The sequence below is a fragment of the Macaca fascicularis genome, chromosome 8 (assembly GCF_037993035.2).
Source record: "Macaca fascicularis isolate 582-1 chromosome 8, T2T-MFA8v1.1".
NCBI lineage: Eukaryota > Metazoa > Chordata > Mammalia > Primates > Cercopithecidae > Macaca > Macaca fascicularis.
Window position 1 is genome coordinate 102557170 of NC_088382.1, and position 14935 is coordinate 102572104.

Sequence of the window (14935 nt, forward strand, 5' to 3'; positions counted from 1 at the left end):
GAAGTGCTAGGAATCTCCCAGGGAAGCCCCAGGTAAGTGTAAAGAAGTCTAATTGCTGGTGAGGAGAGAATACAAAATTATCTTAGGTAGTCTCTGGCTCAACAACATTATGTTATGGATGAAATACATTAAAATCAGCTAACTTTAATTTCTAGAAGTTTATTTCTGAGGCTCATGTATAGCACAATTTGCTCTACTGAATTATCTTTGACTATATAATTTTAAAGTCTGGAAAATATTGTGTTTTAGTAGTCACAGAAATATTATAATGAAAATTGAGTTCTATTTTCATTTGGAGTGAAAATGCATGCTAAGTTGAATTCAAACATTGAGTATAGTTTTCAATAAATTCTAAGATAAAAATAGCATATTTGATTCCCTAGAAAAGAGCAATGTTTCTATTTTATAGTGACCTTAATGCTAGTTGTCTTGATTTAAAGAGAATCAGGGTGAAACACATATATATATCAGTACAACCAAGGGCCATAAATGGTAAATGCTGAGATGATTGATATTGTGATTTTTAAGTTTTATTTATTAAATTCAAACATTTTTTGATCATCTACTTTCCACAAAGAACTGTGACAGACTCTGAGAGGACTAAAAGGCATCAACTTAAATTTTAACATGCGTTTATTAAATTTATATGCAGATGACTACACTACTGCAATTACAGAAATGAGTAAGAACATACTCTCAAGATCTTACAATCATTGGTTAGGGTGAAAGTATTTCTTCTGTCTTTATGAAAAATTAAAAAGTTAGAAAATCTTGAAGTATTTTGCCACCTTAAAACAACTACTCACCCAACATTTGTACTAAAATAGGCTTTTGCTTGTTTTAAAAGAAATTCTAGATGAGTTTATATTTTTACAATACTGTATCTCATCTCAAATAAATTTATACATTCTTTACCCCATCTAAACTTGCATGCAAAATAAGAACCGGCAAGCCTTCCAACTTCAATCACAGTATTCCATAGGCTATATTTTAAATCTATTGCATTAGTTGAAATTTATTTTGCAGAGTATGTTAACAAATAGATTCTAACATTTAAAAAATCATTACGATTTTTTTCTGTTTTTTGTCTTCCAAATTACTCTGAGCAGTGAATTACTGGAGGGAAAATACCCACATCTAACATTGTGTCTGGTGCCAGTCTCAGATTTATGCCAAACGCCAGTAGGTATTCAAAAGTGTGGTCCCTTTAAAACAGCAGGCCGGATATCACCTTTCTGTCTTCAAAGATTCAAACCAGACTTCCAATCTGGGATTTCTCTACAGAGGGTTGGCTGCTTCCCAGTTAATGTGAGTTTTGTAAAATTTGCATTTCATGAGAACAGTGTTGTGTAAACATATATTGTGTCACTTTACCTGCTATTTACTGAAATCAGAGAGTTTAGCCTTCGAAATTTATGGTTCTCTGGAGCTATCATAAATCAATCAGTCATACGAATGGACTAGCTATAGACTTGGGATATCAATAAAACTAGGCAGTGAAATTTGCCTATAATTATACTATATTTAGATTAATAGTTATTACTATCAAAAACATTTTTCCCCCAAAACACCTCAAGGGTAAAACAGAATGGTAAAGTTTTTTTCAGGATGATGAATTTTCAAACATTTCCAAGAGCATAATCACCTATTTTAAGTACTGTAAACTCTGTTATATTTCATTTGGATAAGTATCTAATAAGCAATTATTACATATCCTCTCATTTAAATTACCACTGAAAACTAGAAATAATCTTTATTTAATATGACTGTTTTTAACACCATATGGAAGGGGAAATAACTAAATGAAAATTGTTCACGTAAATGTGATGGGAGTGGGGGGGAGCAGTATTTCTTGACATGTGGCATGTCACTCAGGAAAGTAAAAGGCCCATCATATCCAAAATGCCAGCTTGGATATTCCCTTGCCACCCACTTGACGAACAGACATACCACATGGCATTAAATGCTGCAACCTTTCCTAAAAATGCCACTTGGATTGGTCCGCTGTGGTGAGTATATAAGAACTCTTGGTCTGTCTCTTGAGTTTGTGAGTTCAAAGGGAAGAATCCAGTAAATAACACTGGCTAAATTTTGCCCTCAGATGTTTGGCATAAATGATTTGTGAGGATATTGGAACCTTTGGCTGTTTTCACACCAATGAAATAAATTATGCTACTTGAAAAAAATTCTACAGAACATAATGCTACACAGTCACATTCGACTTTTTGCAAAAGTATCAAAGAATATCTTTTAGAAGCAGTGCTTATGAAGCCCTACATACTCCTCAGATATTTCCCAAGGATTTATTCTCTTGGCTAGTAGGAAAACAATCTTATTATTTTATTTATTCTTCATAAATACAATGTATATAATATAAAACATTTCATGCACATGTTTCCAACAATTTCATTTTCTTTGCATCTTTACATAAGGTAGTAGCTCATGACTCTTTCTGTGGACATGTATTTTCCAGTTTTCTACACTTTATGTGTTCACATGTTGTAAAAACATATTTAAAAATTGAATTACCAGTAAAAATATTGAATGCACAGGTCATTATGCTCCCACAAATGCAAAATACATTGAAAAATTATATAAACAGATAATTACATATGAAAGTAATATGAGGCATATATTTTCTTCTATTATTTATTTTCTCCCTAAAGAGTTCTAATTGATTAACTCTCAAGAGACAAAATGTAATTTTATAAAACCACTGTATTGTTCAGATTTAGGAGACAACCTAAAAAGATGATTCTGAGTAGGTAGGATTTTTGCTTTTACTGTTATGTGAAAAAGACGGCACAATTAAATGACAGATTGTTACATATCTCCTTAACAAGAGGGGCAAACTGATACTACAAGCAGCCAGAACAACATAATTAAAATAGAATTCCAAGGTTATATTAATAGAGTAATAAGTTAATTAAAACCAAGATCAACTGAACTTTCTATTTACACCAGTTCAGACAGCCCAAGAGGAAAAGAACTCTATTTTAGAGACATATGTGACTCTTTGAGCTTCTGTCATCCAGGTGCCATTTCTGATGGAGCACATGTGCAATGAACAGTTGGCAAAGAAGGAAAAAGATTACTGTAGATGTATGTGCAGATAGTCTCTCTAATGATATAAAATACTTCCAGAAAGAGAGCAGGGCTTTGTCGGAAAATAAAAAATTTCCCATGACTTTTTGTTCTTTCTGAATGTGATTTGAGTATGTTTCTGTAAATAAGAATATATACTAAATTATGATGTATATAGAACAAAAACAGACTTAGTAATCTGGAAGTGATGGAATTATATACATAAATTGGCAATGACATTTGAAACATTTAGGATCTGGTTTCCATTTCATCTAAATGTATCATGTATAGGGTGGCTGTCAAAGTAGAAAGATATATAAAAGTATCTAGTAGCACATATTATACTGCATTGCTAGGTAAGGTTCTTTTCTTGATATCCTATGCAACTATTTAAAATCATATGTCTGCAAACTGAAAATATTAGCAGAAAGAATTAAAGATGTTACAGGTTCAGTATTGAAAGTTTTGGTCCCAAAGGGTGCTTTCATAAAGTTATTTCTCTTTCATGCATTGATTGCTGCTTAGCTAATCTTCATCTTGGTCCAGATCAGGGTCAACATCTGTGGTGAGTCTGAGATAAAAGAAAGCATAGAAAGCCAGTAGTAGCGCCAATATAGCTGCAAGTACAAGGCCAACTTCCTGGGAAGAAAAAAAAAGTAGACTTGAAATTGATGAAAAAAGATTGGTTAATGTTATTAGTTTCACCAGATAATATAACCATATTATTCCATTGTCTAGAATTAATAATTTGAATCTAATAATCATATCCTTTTTACAATTTTTTGCCATTAAGAAACTTGTTTTGTGCTTGGCAAGTCCCAATGAAATGGCAAATGCATCAGTGGGTGAGTCATTGGTATTATTATTTCTAGCTAATTTGTTTTTTCCTAATAGTAATACTAAAAATGTATCATTTTAATATATTTTTATAGTTTGGATATCAGGATGTTCAATACAAGCAATGCAGTTTGTATCTACACAGTTGATCTGTTTTCTATTTGAGTGTGTTTAACTTTATTTGTGGCTTCAACATATTCAGTATTAATGATAGCATTTGGGCACAGTTTTTTTATTAAATTATCATTCCTTTTCATTGTAAAGAAACAGTTGTAACTGGTCTCTAGATTATATTACAGTACAGTTTATCACAACTGTGAAGGATGGGTCCAGATTTTTCATTTGTGATGTGATGTGGACTAAATTAATCAACTGTATTGAAATAATGATAAAAAATTTATTCATATATTATAAAAATCATATTATCTCTCAAAAAGTATGTGTATGTATATATCTCTCTGTGTGTATACCTTCCAGAACTTTCCTAACATTAACATATCATTTGGCCAAATCAAAAAAAAGCAAATAGAGTGCCAGTTCAGTATTCTAAAGGGCCTAATACTATATTCTAATTTCTACTGTGTATTATGCCCTTTACCTGGCACTGTTTTACAGAGAAGCAATTTATTTGCATTTACATTAATATAGTTTACATTTCACAAGAAGGTAGTCGGTAATAATAAACTTTAAAAGCATTAAAATGAATTTGGCTTATAATCAACATGGAATTTTTACATGAATGTTGAATTTATAAATAGATATTTTGTACAGATTTTTAGTTTCACAATTATATTTATTTAGATGTCCAAACTATGAAAATAAATACTAATAAAAACCAAGAGGTTGAAAAACTCAGTGTCAAAAATTTTTGTAAGATTTCATTTTTTAAATCTAATATACCAATATAATGTCAAAGGAAAGTGAATTTTTTCTTTGTTGCAGTTGAAACACTTTGGCATCTCAAAAGGGCATGGCAGCATCAGACAGGTTTCATTTATTTTCTTATATCCACAGCTGTGCTCCCAGACCCATCTGGTTACACAGCTACTAATTTTAAGAGGATGTAATAAACAAGTGACACACAACTGCAAACTCCATCTGTTCCGTATAGTGGACAACAAAACTGTTCGACAGCAGTCCCCATTCACCCAATCTTAATGCAAGAATTAAGTTTGTACTCTTGATTGGAGGCCATGATTCATATCTTATTGATAATCAGTTCTAATTGCTGCTTTTCAATTCCTTGTCCTTAAAACAACTCTGTATCATTTCACTATACGTTTTCAGAACACCCAGAGGCATGAAAAGGCATTTAAGGGGTAGGAAGCAGAGAATATTCATAGAATACCACTTCAGAAGACCCATTAATTCATTACATCTGTTCAATGTACAGTGTGGGTGTGGCTTAAAGGTACTAGGTGGAAATGTATAGCCAATAATTTTCTTCAAACATTATCTCTTCATTGAGGAGACAAACATTGTAGAGGCTGAGTGTCTGGAGTGTTGAAACAATGGTAAAACTTGAAAATAATGCTTACAGGATGCTGGTGACACCAACCATAACTTAGAGACCTACAGGCATTTATGATTCCCTTGCCCCCTTTGGCTATTTTTAGCTTTAAATCATAAAGAACAAAAAAGAACAAACATAACATTTCAAGCTGGCTCATCCCAAGGGGTTGCTGTCAGGATCTGGTTGGCACTTGAATATTTTATTTACGTAACAAGACTAAAATTGTGATCCTTATTCTTTCATTATAATTATGCTTTTCATATAAACCTTTTAAATATAAAAATCAACTCATTAACAAATGTAAGTCCTTTCCATCTAAATGCTAGAAAATTGGTATTTGCATTCTGAATAAAACTCAGTGATGCTGTAATTCTTGAAAAATAATCTTTTAATTGAGCAGCAACTAAATAGCAAACTTAGTTGTGCAAACATTTTTTAGGTGGCACTCATTGCATTACTGGGTAATAAATTACGCGATTTTCTTTATATTTCTAAAACAGAAAATAAAAAAGTACCTTCTTAGTAGAAATTAAGTCTAGGTTTCAGAACAATGTATTAATATCTTATGCGGATATTGCTAACTGTTCTCTCAGAACGCTTTCTATTACTAAACATACATTTACAAACAGCACTAAAAGCCTCTGAGGGTTAAGCCCCTATTGTATAATTTTTCCTATCTCTAGCCCATGATTTCTCAATCAGTACTGTTGATTTGATATGGTAATTAAATCTATAAGTGATTTCTTGCATAAGCTCTTCCAAGATGATCATGTCTTATTCATCTTTCTTTTCACAGGTGCTATACTATTATAATATTTATTGTAATTTATAATAATGAAAGATTGAGTAAAATTTATATAATCTTTATACAGGGATATTGAAATTCGTAATGTTTTTAAAACTTTACAACACTAATATGCATAATACTATCTCAAAGCCAATCTGAGAACATTTTGTAATATATAATATGGCAACACAACGCTCACTCTAGGGGGGTATCTTAAGGCCGATGACAAACACTGAAGGAGAGACTTACTTACACAAAGTGGGAATGGCTAATTCAAACAAATGTTGTCTCAATCACCTAATAATTCATAAATGACTTCTATGTGTTCAATTCAATGTTCAGTGTTTCTAGTGTATTATTGAACTCTCCTGACAACATTATGAGGTAAATGGCAAAATTTCCATTTTATAAATGTGCCAACTTAGACTTAGCTAGATTATGGCAAAACGAAGGGGCAAAGGAGATAGGATTCTAGGCCTCCTTATCCTGAGCTCAGTGCTGTTCTCATTGCTGTTATTCTTCTACCCATGCATCTGTTCATATTTTCTATAGATTTGAATTCTATGAAGAGTATATCTATGATTCATTCAAAATACTATGTAGTAAAGTGATAAGATATTACAATATTACGATCATTCTATATCAACTAGATAAGAGTAAAATATGTTTGATGTTCATTAGTCCTTAGTTGCTTCTCTGACATTATCAATATGGATAAAATCACTCACTGGGGAAATTAAAAAGCATTAAATGGCAATTGCTGAAAGAAACTTTGTTATTTAAAATCCTATGCCAAAATGACAAGACAATCAAAGTTTGACAGGGCAAACTAATTAGTATGCCAGATTTGAAATGTAAAACATCTTCAAGGTCCTGATTCTAAAAAGTTTCATATCATCTTAATAGGCTCTTCACATAAATTTTCAAGCCAAGTAAGTAATATTTAAGGTTAAGGTTTTTGTTTTCCACAGGTTTACAAATCAAAATGATATGCTAGCTTATTAAAAAGGAGCTATATTCTGCTGTCAGTTTGAAAGTTTTCTGTTGACACTTTAAATATTAAATAAAATCTAAGAAAAATGTTTTCTCCTAGAAAGATTAGCAAATTCTACAGTGTTTTGAAAAAGATACTAGATAACTGCACTATAAGGCAGGTCTTATCTCATACTGGGAACATTATTATTTCTTCAAATTTAAAGAATAACAACAATTATAGGAGCAAATGTATACAAAGGTGTGTGTATAAAGGTGGTATATAAATAAATAAATAGCTGCACTATTTCTCAAATCCTAATATCTAAATTCTCATCATATTGTGCCACAAGTGGTTTTTGTTACTCCATATTTTTCTAAGAAACAAACAAACTAAAAAAACAAATATCCCACTGTACTGTGAAAGATAAAAGTAAGTGACATACTGCCTTTGAGGGCAATGACAGACAATGTTCTCGCTTCAAGAAATGGTCATCAAATAACCAAATGTAAAAGTTTAAAAAACTCAACACTGCTTTTTAAAAAAGTCACGTCATAAAGAATTTTTTTAATGAATGAAATTTCACATGAAATTAGAAAAATACTTCAAAAGATGAATCTTCTCTCGTTTGAACAAAAAGGCAATTTACTTTTCCTTTCAATAAAAACTGACACACAGCACTGAAGAAATGGTGTTGTGCAAACATACTGCATCACACGGCAATGCTTGATCAAAATCAGCAATCAGGAGCGAAAAGAAGGCAGTGTTTCGTGATCATAATAGCAAATTCTGGAAGACAACCAAATATATCATCTGGCAGTTCAACAGCTGTTACAGCTTGGTAGTAATACCTTGGCATTTGCTGTAAGCTATAACTCAGAAAAATTGATTTTTCATCTGCCAGATAAAACCCAAAATCTCCTTTTAACATGTTAATATTTAAATAAAATATATGTACTGGTCATTTTTGTTTTACACCTTTAATAGTAGAGTTGCCAAATTAACTCTTCTATTAATAGTTTAATTCAACTCTAAATACCTGGCAAAAGATTGACATGGTCAATAATTTAAATGCAATTTGTTGAGCTTCATTGTGTTAGCACATTAAATTAATATCTGCTAACATCATTCTCAGTTGTATTTATCCCTCTTAAGCAGATAAAACACTGGTATTCTGAAAGAACAAGTTTAGGAATGCCATTATAATTTCATCAGAGAGTACTGACAACAATAAAATAAGTAGAGTAAAATTACATATATTAATGATCTCAGTATATATAATTATAACTGCAATTTAAACAACTATAAAATGAAATTTATTGAAAAACGGAAGAAATTTCTGACGAACGCCACATACATCACTGAAATGTCTGAATAACACACACAGTAGCTAGAGAGAAAATAAACTGCACCTTTAAGTATAACTGATTCTCTTAAGTGACACTGTTTTAAGACCCTCCAAAATCTCAGAATAGGAAGGATGTTTTCCATTAAGTAAATTCTTTACAAAAACCTTCAAGTCTGGCATTCTATTTAGATTGCGAAATGTCATAAAACATTTAGAATTCAACATTTATGCAATCCAGTTTTAGAAAATGAAATAGCATGCACATATCAAATTTTAAAGTTATCAAATAGAGGTTTACCTTTATGCCTATTGCTGTTTTCTTTGCTTCTGCTTTTAATTTGGTTGCTCGTAAAATAGGTTTAGTTTTTTTATAATCCTGTTTACCTAAAAAGAAATAGTTTCAGACAATGAGTTATGCTTATATATAATTAAGTTTAACAATCATTTGAAATGTCAAAGAATGTTTAAATACAGTGAAACAGGGACACAGAGTTGCAAAGTAGTTTCCAGTTGTGGTAACCATAAACTTGTCACCAAAAGGTCAACTTTTCCTTCTCTCTTACTTTTTCAGGAAGAAGATACTGACGGACATCTTCGATTTGCTGTATAGTGAATGTCAAAAAAGATAAAAACTTATTTTAGAGAACACAAAATTTAAAGTAAAGAAAAACCTTTTGGAGGCATTTGGAAACAAATGCATAAGTAAATGAGTATATATAAGATCCCATCAATAGGTAAAGTTAACTTTGTCTTCCTAAAAGTAACAGCTCATTATAAATGCATTTTATTATGGATATATTAAGCATTCAAAACATAAGTGAGAAATATCCCCAAGTTTTCTATATAATTATATTATGTAATTATATATACTGAGTAAAAGACTAAAGAAGAAACCTATAAATACTTAACTTTTAGCCTCACCTGAATTCATTAGAACAATATGTATTTAACTTTTATCTCCTCTTAATAGAGAACAAAATTAACATGGCTAGATAGAAGTTATAGGATAGCTACATTTAGATATTAGTTTGAATAATCTCTTCCACATTTCACAGCCAAAAATATGCGAAACTGAGTTGGTGCCACAAAATTTCCTTTGTGTATCATCTAGTGACTCCAGCAAAGAGTAAAAAAGTGGATTACACAGCCTGGGGAGAATATAGGTTTAACAACAAGAACCCAAGCAGTGAAAGCATTCATTAAAATGATATATCTTTTGTTAGCCAACTCTTAACTAGGAACTGAGGCAAAATGAGCCTCAAACATAAGTATATGTTATTCTCAGGAGGAGTTAATACATGATTGGATAATCTCTCTGGCTATTTTAGATTCTTATTTTGTTTTATTTTTATCCTTTCCCTTTCCTTTCGACGACCAGTTCCTTTACAAAACTCATCGCTACATTCCCTGCATCTAAATAATACAAATTCTAACTTTAATTTCCACACCTTCTTCACATTGAAATAAATTTAAAAGCAGTTGGTCTAAACTCAAGTATATCATAAAAAATTTAATGTGCAATACATCTTAATGTGTCTGCTAATAATTCAAAAGTATCTTTAAAGTTTCATATAGAGTTTTAGAACTAGAAATGGTAGTCAAATGAGAGTGAAATGGATGGGCGTAGTGAAGAAACACTGTATTTGTGTCCATTAGACACATAAAAGTGTTTGTTTGGCTGGAAAGCAAGGTATTTTGTTTTTAAATGATTGTATGCTCTTTCCTTAACTGCTATTGTATAGTAATAACTCTGAATCAATAAGCATGCAGAAGAATAATAAATATTACTTGATGATGGGGTTTGATGATCTAAAAATGAGCCAATTGTCATAATATGTATCAAATGATCTAAATTCAAATAATGGAATGAACAAAATACAGAAAAATGTTACTCTGACCCATTTTAAATGAGCAATATTTAATTTTGATGAAAAAATCTTGACAAGTGTTCACTCTAATTTCACATCTCCACAGTCAAACTATTCGTGTCATTATTCCTGCTGAGATATAAACAGTTCAGAACGATGAAAATGGTGACACATCAAAGGCCTCCAGTCAGGGTTACAAAGCAAGTTTCTAACGAGAATTCTAAAAGATATTTGAAGATTGCGGACTTATCACAAAGCAATTTCTTATTTTATCCTGTATATGCCCTATAATAATCTCTTGATGTGATGGTGGGGTTAGGAGGGAATAAACAGATGCAAGAGGATTATCTTAACTCATACTTTTTATACAGATATGAAATATTTTGGATAATGTATCTGTCATAAAACACACTCAAATATCTAAGAGTTAATACTAAAATGAGAACTTATCACTCTACTTCAACTGCCATAAAACCATTGGTTAAATATTCTATTCTAATATTCTATTTCAATTCAACTCTTATATTCTTAGAGAATAATACTTCCAGATTTGTATTCAAGTTGATATTAACATTTGAAACTGTACTGATAATAAAAAGACAGTATTAAAAGTTATTGTACACCTGGTACTTTTCCAAGCAGTGCATCTGTCATAAATTTAGTATTCTCCTTGTCGACTATGATATCCAAAAATGTATATTGTAAAATGTGGTTTTAGTTTACTAAGTGAAAACATTTACAGGAGTGTCTGCTAAGTTCTTTATAACTAAAACCAGATCGTTCCATTGTACCCAAAGAGGTTTTCAACATTATTTATGGCTTCAAGAAAGATACCTATGCCCACATGATGGTAAAAAATATAAAATACAGAAGTCCCTGCCTTCTGAGTACTTACACCCAGGGAAAAACACACACACACACTTATATAACCTAAATTTTATATGTAGACTGTTTCTTGAACAACTGATTCTGATTTTGGTTGTATCAGTGATGCAATAACCAAAGTAGCTATTTGACAGCTGCTCATTAAATCGTATGTGGATAAATCGTATGTGGAGAGAAAAACTTGATAATTCAAGCCTCTGAAGCCAATCTGGGGCCTCAATCAAGTCCAGTGCCTGAGCTTCCCTAGGAACAGGTCTACTGCATTTTTCTGAGTATGAACTACCCTTTTAGTTCTTTATGCATTTCATAATTTTAAATTGAAAATCAAACATATTTGATAACGTAACGTGGAAACTCTGCAAATTAGATCACTCCTGAGGTTTGTTGTTACTGTTATTTGCTCTTTGTTGTTGTTGTTGTTAGAATACCTTTGTTTAGTAACTTTTCCGAACTAATTCTATAAAGACTGTATTCAATAGTATATGGTCACTGGAGTGTCTGCACAGTTACCTTAGTGGTCATCTGCTGTGGTTTGAATGTTTCCCACACAATTCATGTTGGAAACCTAATTTCCAATGCAACAGTTTTGAGAGGTGGGATCTTTAAAAGGAGAGTGGATCAGGAGGACTCTGCTCTCATGAATAAATTAATGCCATTATTGTGAGAGTGGGTTAATTATCACGGAAGTTAGTTCATAATAGAAAGATAAATTCGGCTTACTTCCTCATTCTCTCTTGTGCATGCTCTTTTGCCCTTCTGCCTTCCACCATGGGGTAGTGCATTCACAAGGCCCTTGCCAGATGCAGTCCCCTTAAGCTTAGACTTCCCAGTCTCCACAATTGTAAGAAATAAATCTCTGTTCTTTATATATTTTCCAATTTCAGAGGTTTTGTTATAGCAGCACCAAATGGACTAAGACAGAAAACTGGTACCAAGAAGTAGGGGTGCTGCTATAACAAACACCTGGAAATGTGGAAGTGGCTTTGGAAATGTGCAACGGGGAGGGGGCTGGATGACTTTGAACGAGCAGGCTAGAAAAACCCTGTATTGCAATGAAGGAAGCATTAAATGTGATTCTGGGGGTGCTCAGAAGAAATGGTGAGCTGTAAGGAAAGTCTGAATCTTCTTAGGGGTTATTTAAGTGGTCATAATCAGAATATTCATAGAAACATGAAAAGTAAAGGCCATTTCGATGAGGTCTCAGATGGAAATGGGGGACATCATATTGGGACGTGGAGTAAAGGCCATCTTTGTTATAAATTGGCAAAGAACATAGCTGAATTGCTTCCATGTCAAAGACTTTATATGGAAGACAGAATTTATGAGCAATGGACTAAAGTATCTGCTAGAATAAATTTCTAAGCAAAATACTGAAGGAGTTACATGACTGCCTTTGACCTCATATAGTGAGCAGTGCAAAAAAAAAAAGAAATGATTAAGAGGTAAAATTTACAATTAAAAGAGAAACAGAAGGGAAAGATATATAAAACTCTCAGCCTGGCCATGTAAAGAATTTTTAAAAAGTGTGTTGAGGAGAGAATACTAAAGGCATGACCAAGCAACCCTTTGCTAAAGAGATTACTAGGGAGAGAAGAGGACCAGGTGCTATTCATCAGGAGAATGAAAGACCCCCAAAGGCATTTCAGAGATCTCCGAGTCCAGAAGATCTTAAGGGCAAGGTCTCCAGAGAGGCCTCCAGGCTACCTCTGTATTCGCTACTTGGAGTTGCCTGGGGACTCTGTTTCTCACATTCCATCACAGCACCCCTCAGCCATGCCAGCTGTGGCTTCAGCAGGCCCAGGTGAAGCTTGTGCTGCAGCTCCAGGAGGCACAAGGGGTAAGTCTTAGCAGGGTTCATGTAGTGCCGATTCTGCAGACCTGCTGATTTCATGAGCTGTGAGGCCATGGAGGCCTCCAACTAGATTTCAAAACATGTTCTGGACAGACTGGGGGCCCAGGCAGAAACTTGTCGCAGGGATGAAGCCATGGGAGAGAGCCCTGACTAGGGCAATGCCTAGTGAAGCCACAGGAGAAAAGCCACCTCAGAGACTCAAGTATTATAGAGCTACCAGTGTGCAGTTGCAGCCTTGGAAAGAACCAGGCAAAAGACTCCAACCTCAGAGAGCTGCTAGGTCTTTGAGCCCAGTAAAGCCATATGGGGAGGGTTGCCTGAGGCCTTGGGGGCCCAATGCCTGCCCCAGTGTGACCAGGATGTGGGACATGGAGTCAAAGGATATTATTGTCCAGCTTTAAGATTTAATGTCGTTTTCCCTGTTGGGTTTTGGACTTGCTTGGAATCTGTTACTCCTTTTTTCTTGACTATTTCTCCCTTTTGGAATGGGAATATCTGTGGTATGCTTGTGCCAACATTGCATTTTTTTTCTTTTTTCTTTTTTAAATGTTGTTTCACTCTTGTCTCCCAGGTTGGAGTGCAATGGCACGATCCTGGCTCACTGCAACCTCCGCCTCCCAGGTTCAAGCAATTCTCCTGCCTCAGACTCCAAGTAGCTGGGATTACAGGCATGCACCACCACGCCTGGCTAATTTTTGTATTTTTAGTAGAGATGGCGTTTTGCCATATTGTCCAGGCTGGTCTTGAACTTTTTGGTATCCGGATTTCCTTTCTTTTGGGTATATACCTAGCAATAGCGTTGCTGAATCATCTGGTAGCTCCTTTTTTAGGTTTTTGGGGAACCTCCAAACTGTTTTCCATAGTGCTTGCACTAATTTACATTCCCACCAACAGTGTATGAGGTTTTCCTTTCCTCCACTTTCTCACCAGCATTCGTTCTTGCACCTTTTGGATAAAAGCCATTTTAACTGGGGTGAGATGATATTTCATTGTATTTTTGATTTGCATTTCTCTGATGATTAACGATTTTGAGAACCTTTTCATATACCTGTTTGCAATTTGTATGCTCCTTTTGAGAAATGCCTATTCAGATCTTTTGCTCATTCAAAACTCAGATTATTAAACTTTGTCCTATTGGGTTGTTTGAGCTCCTTAAGTATGCCAGTTATTAATCCTTCGTTAGATAGTTTGCAAATACTTTCTCCCATTCTGTGGGTTGTCCCTTTCACTTTATTGGCAGTTTCCTTTGCTGTGCAGAAGCTTTTTAATGTGATGTAATCCCACTTCTCCATTTTTGGTTTGGTTGTCTGTGCTTGTGAACTACGATTCAAGAAATCTTTACCCAGTCCAATTTCCTGGAGAGTTTTCCTTTACTAGTTTCATAGTTTGAGGTTTCAGTCTTTAATCCATTTTGATTTGATTTTTGTATATGGTAAAAGATAGAGTTCTAGTTTCTGTGTTCTGAATATAGATATCCAGTTTCCACAGCACCATTGTTTGAAAGGACTGTTCATTCCTTAATATATGTTCCTAGTACCTTTTCAAAAATGAGCTCACTGTGATGAAATGATTTGTTTCTGGGTTCTCTATTCTGTTTCATTGGTGTATGTGTCTGGTTTTATGAGAGTAGTATGCTGTTTTGGTTGCTACAGTTCCGCAGTATAATCTGGAGTCAGTTAGTATGATTCTTCCAGATTTGTTCTTTTTGCTCAGGATGACTTAGGCAATTCTGAGGCTTTTTTGGTTTAATATAAATGTTAGGATTACTTTTTCCATTTCTGTAAAGAA

General features: G+C 33.5%; 1 protein-coding gene across 7 annotated transcripts in view; it reads right to left on the bottom strand.

The window, feature by feature from the left end:
• Positions 1 to 615: 615 nt before the first annotated feature.
• Positions 616 to 14935, bottom strand: part of TRIQK (triple QxxK/R motif containing) — a 69656-nt gene continuing 55336 nt past the window's right edge. For all 7 annotated transcript variants that reach the window (XM_005563691.4, XM_005563689.4, XM_005563684.4 and 4 more), the window contains 2 exons: positions 8841 to 8926; positions 616 to 3723 (listed from right to left, as the gene is read on the bottom strand). In XM_005563691.4, the coding sequence (XP_005563748.1) occupies positions 3610 to 3723; positions 8841 to 8926 (200 nt within the window). In that variant the 3' untranslated portion in view covers positions 616 to 3609. The remainder of the gene's footprint in view (positions 3724 to 8840; positions 8927 to 14935) is intronic.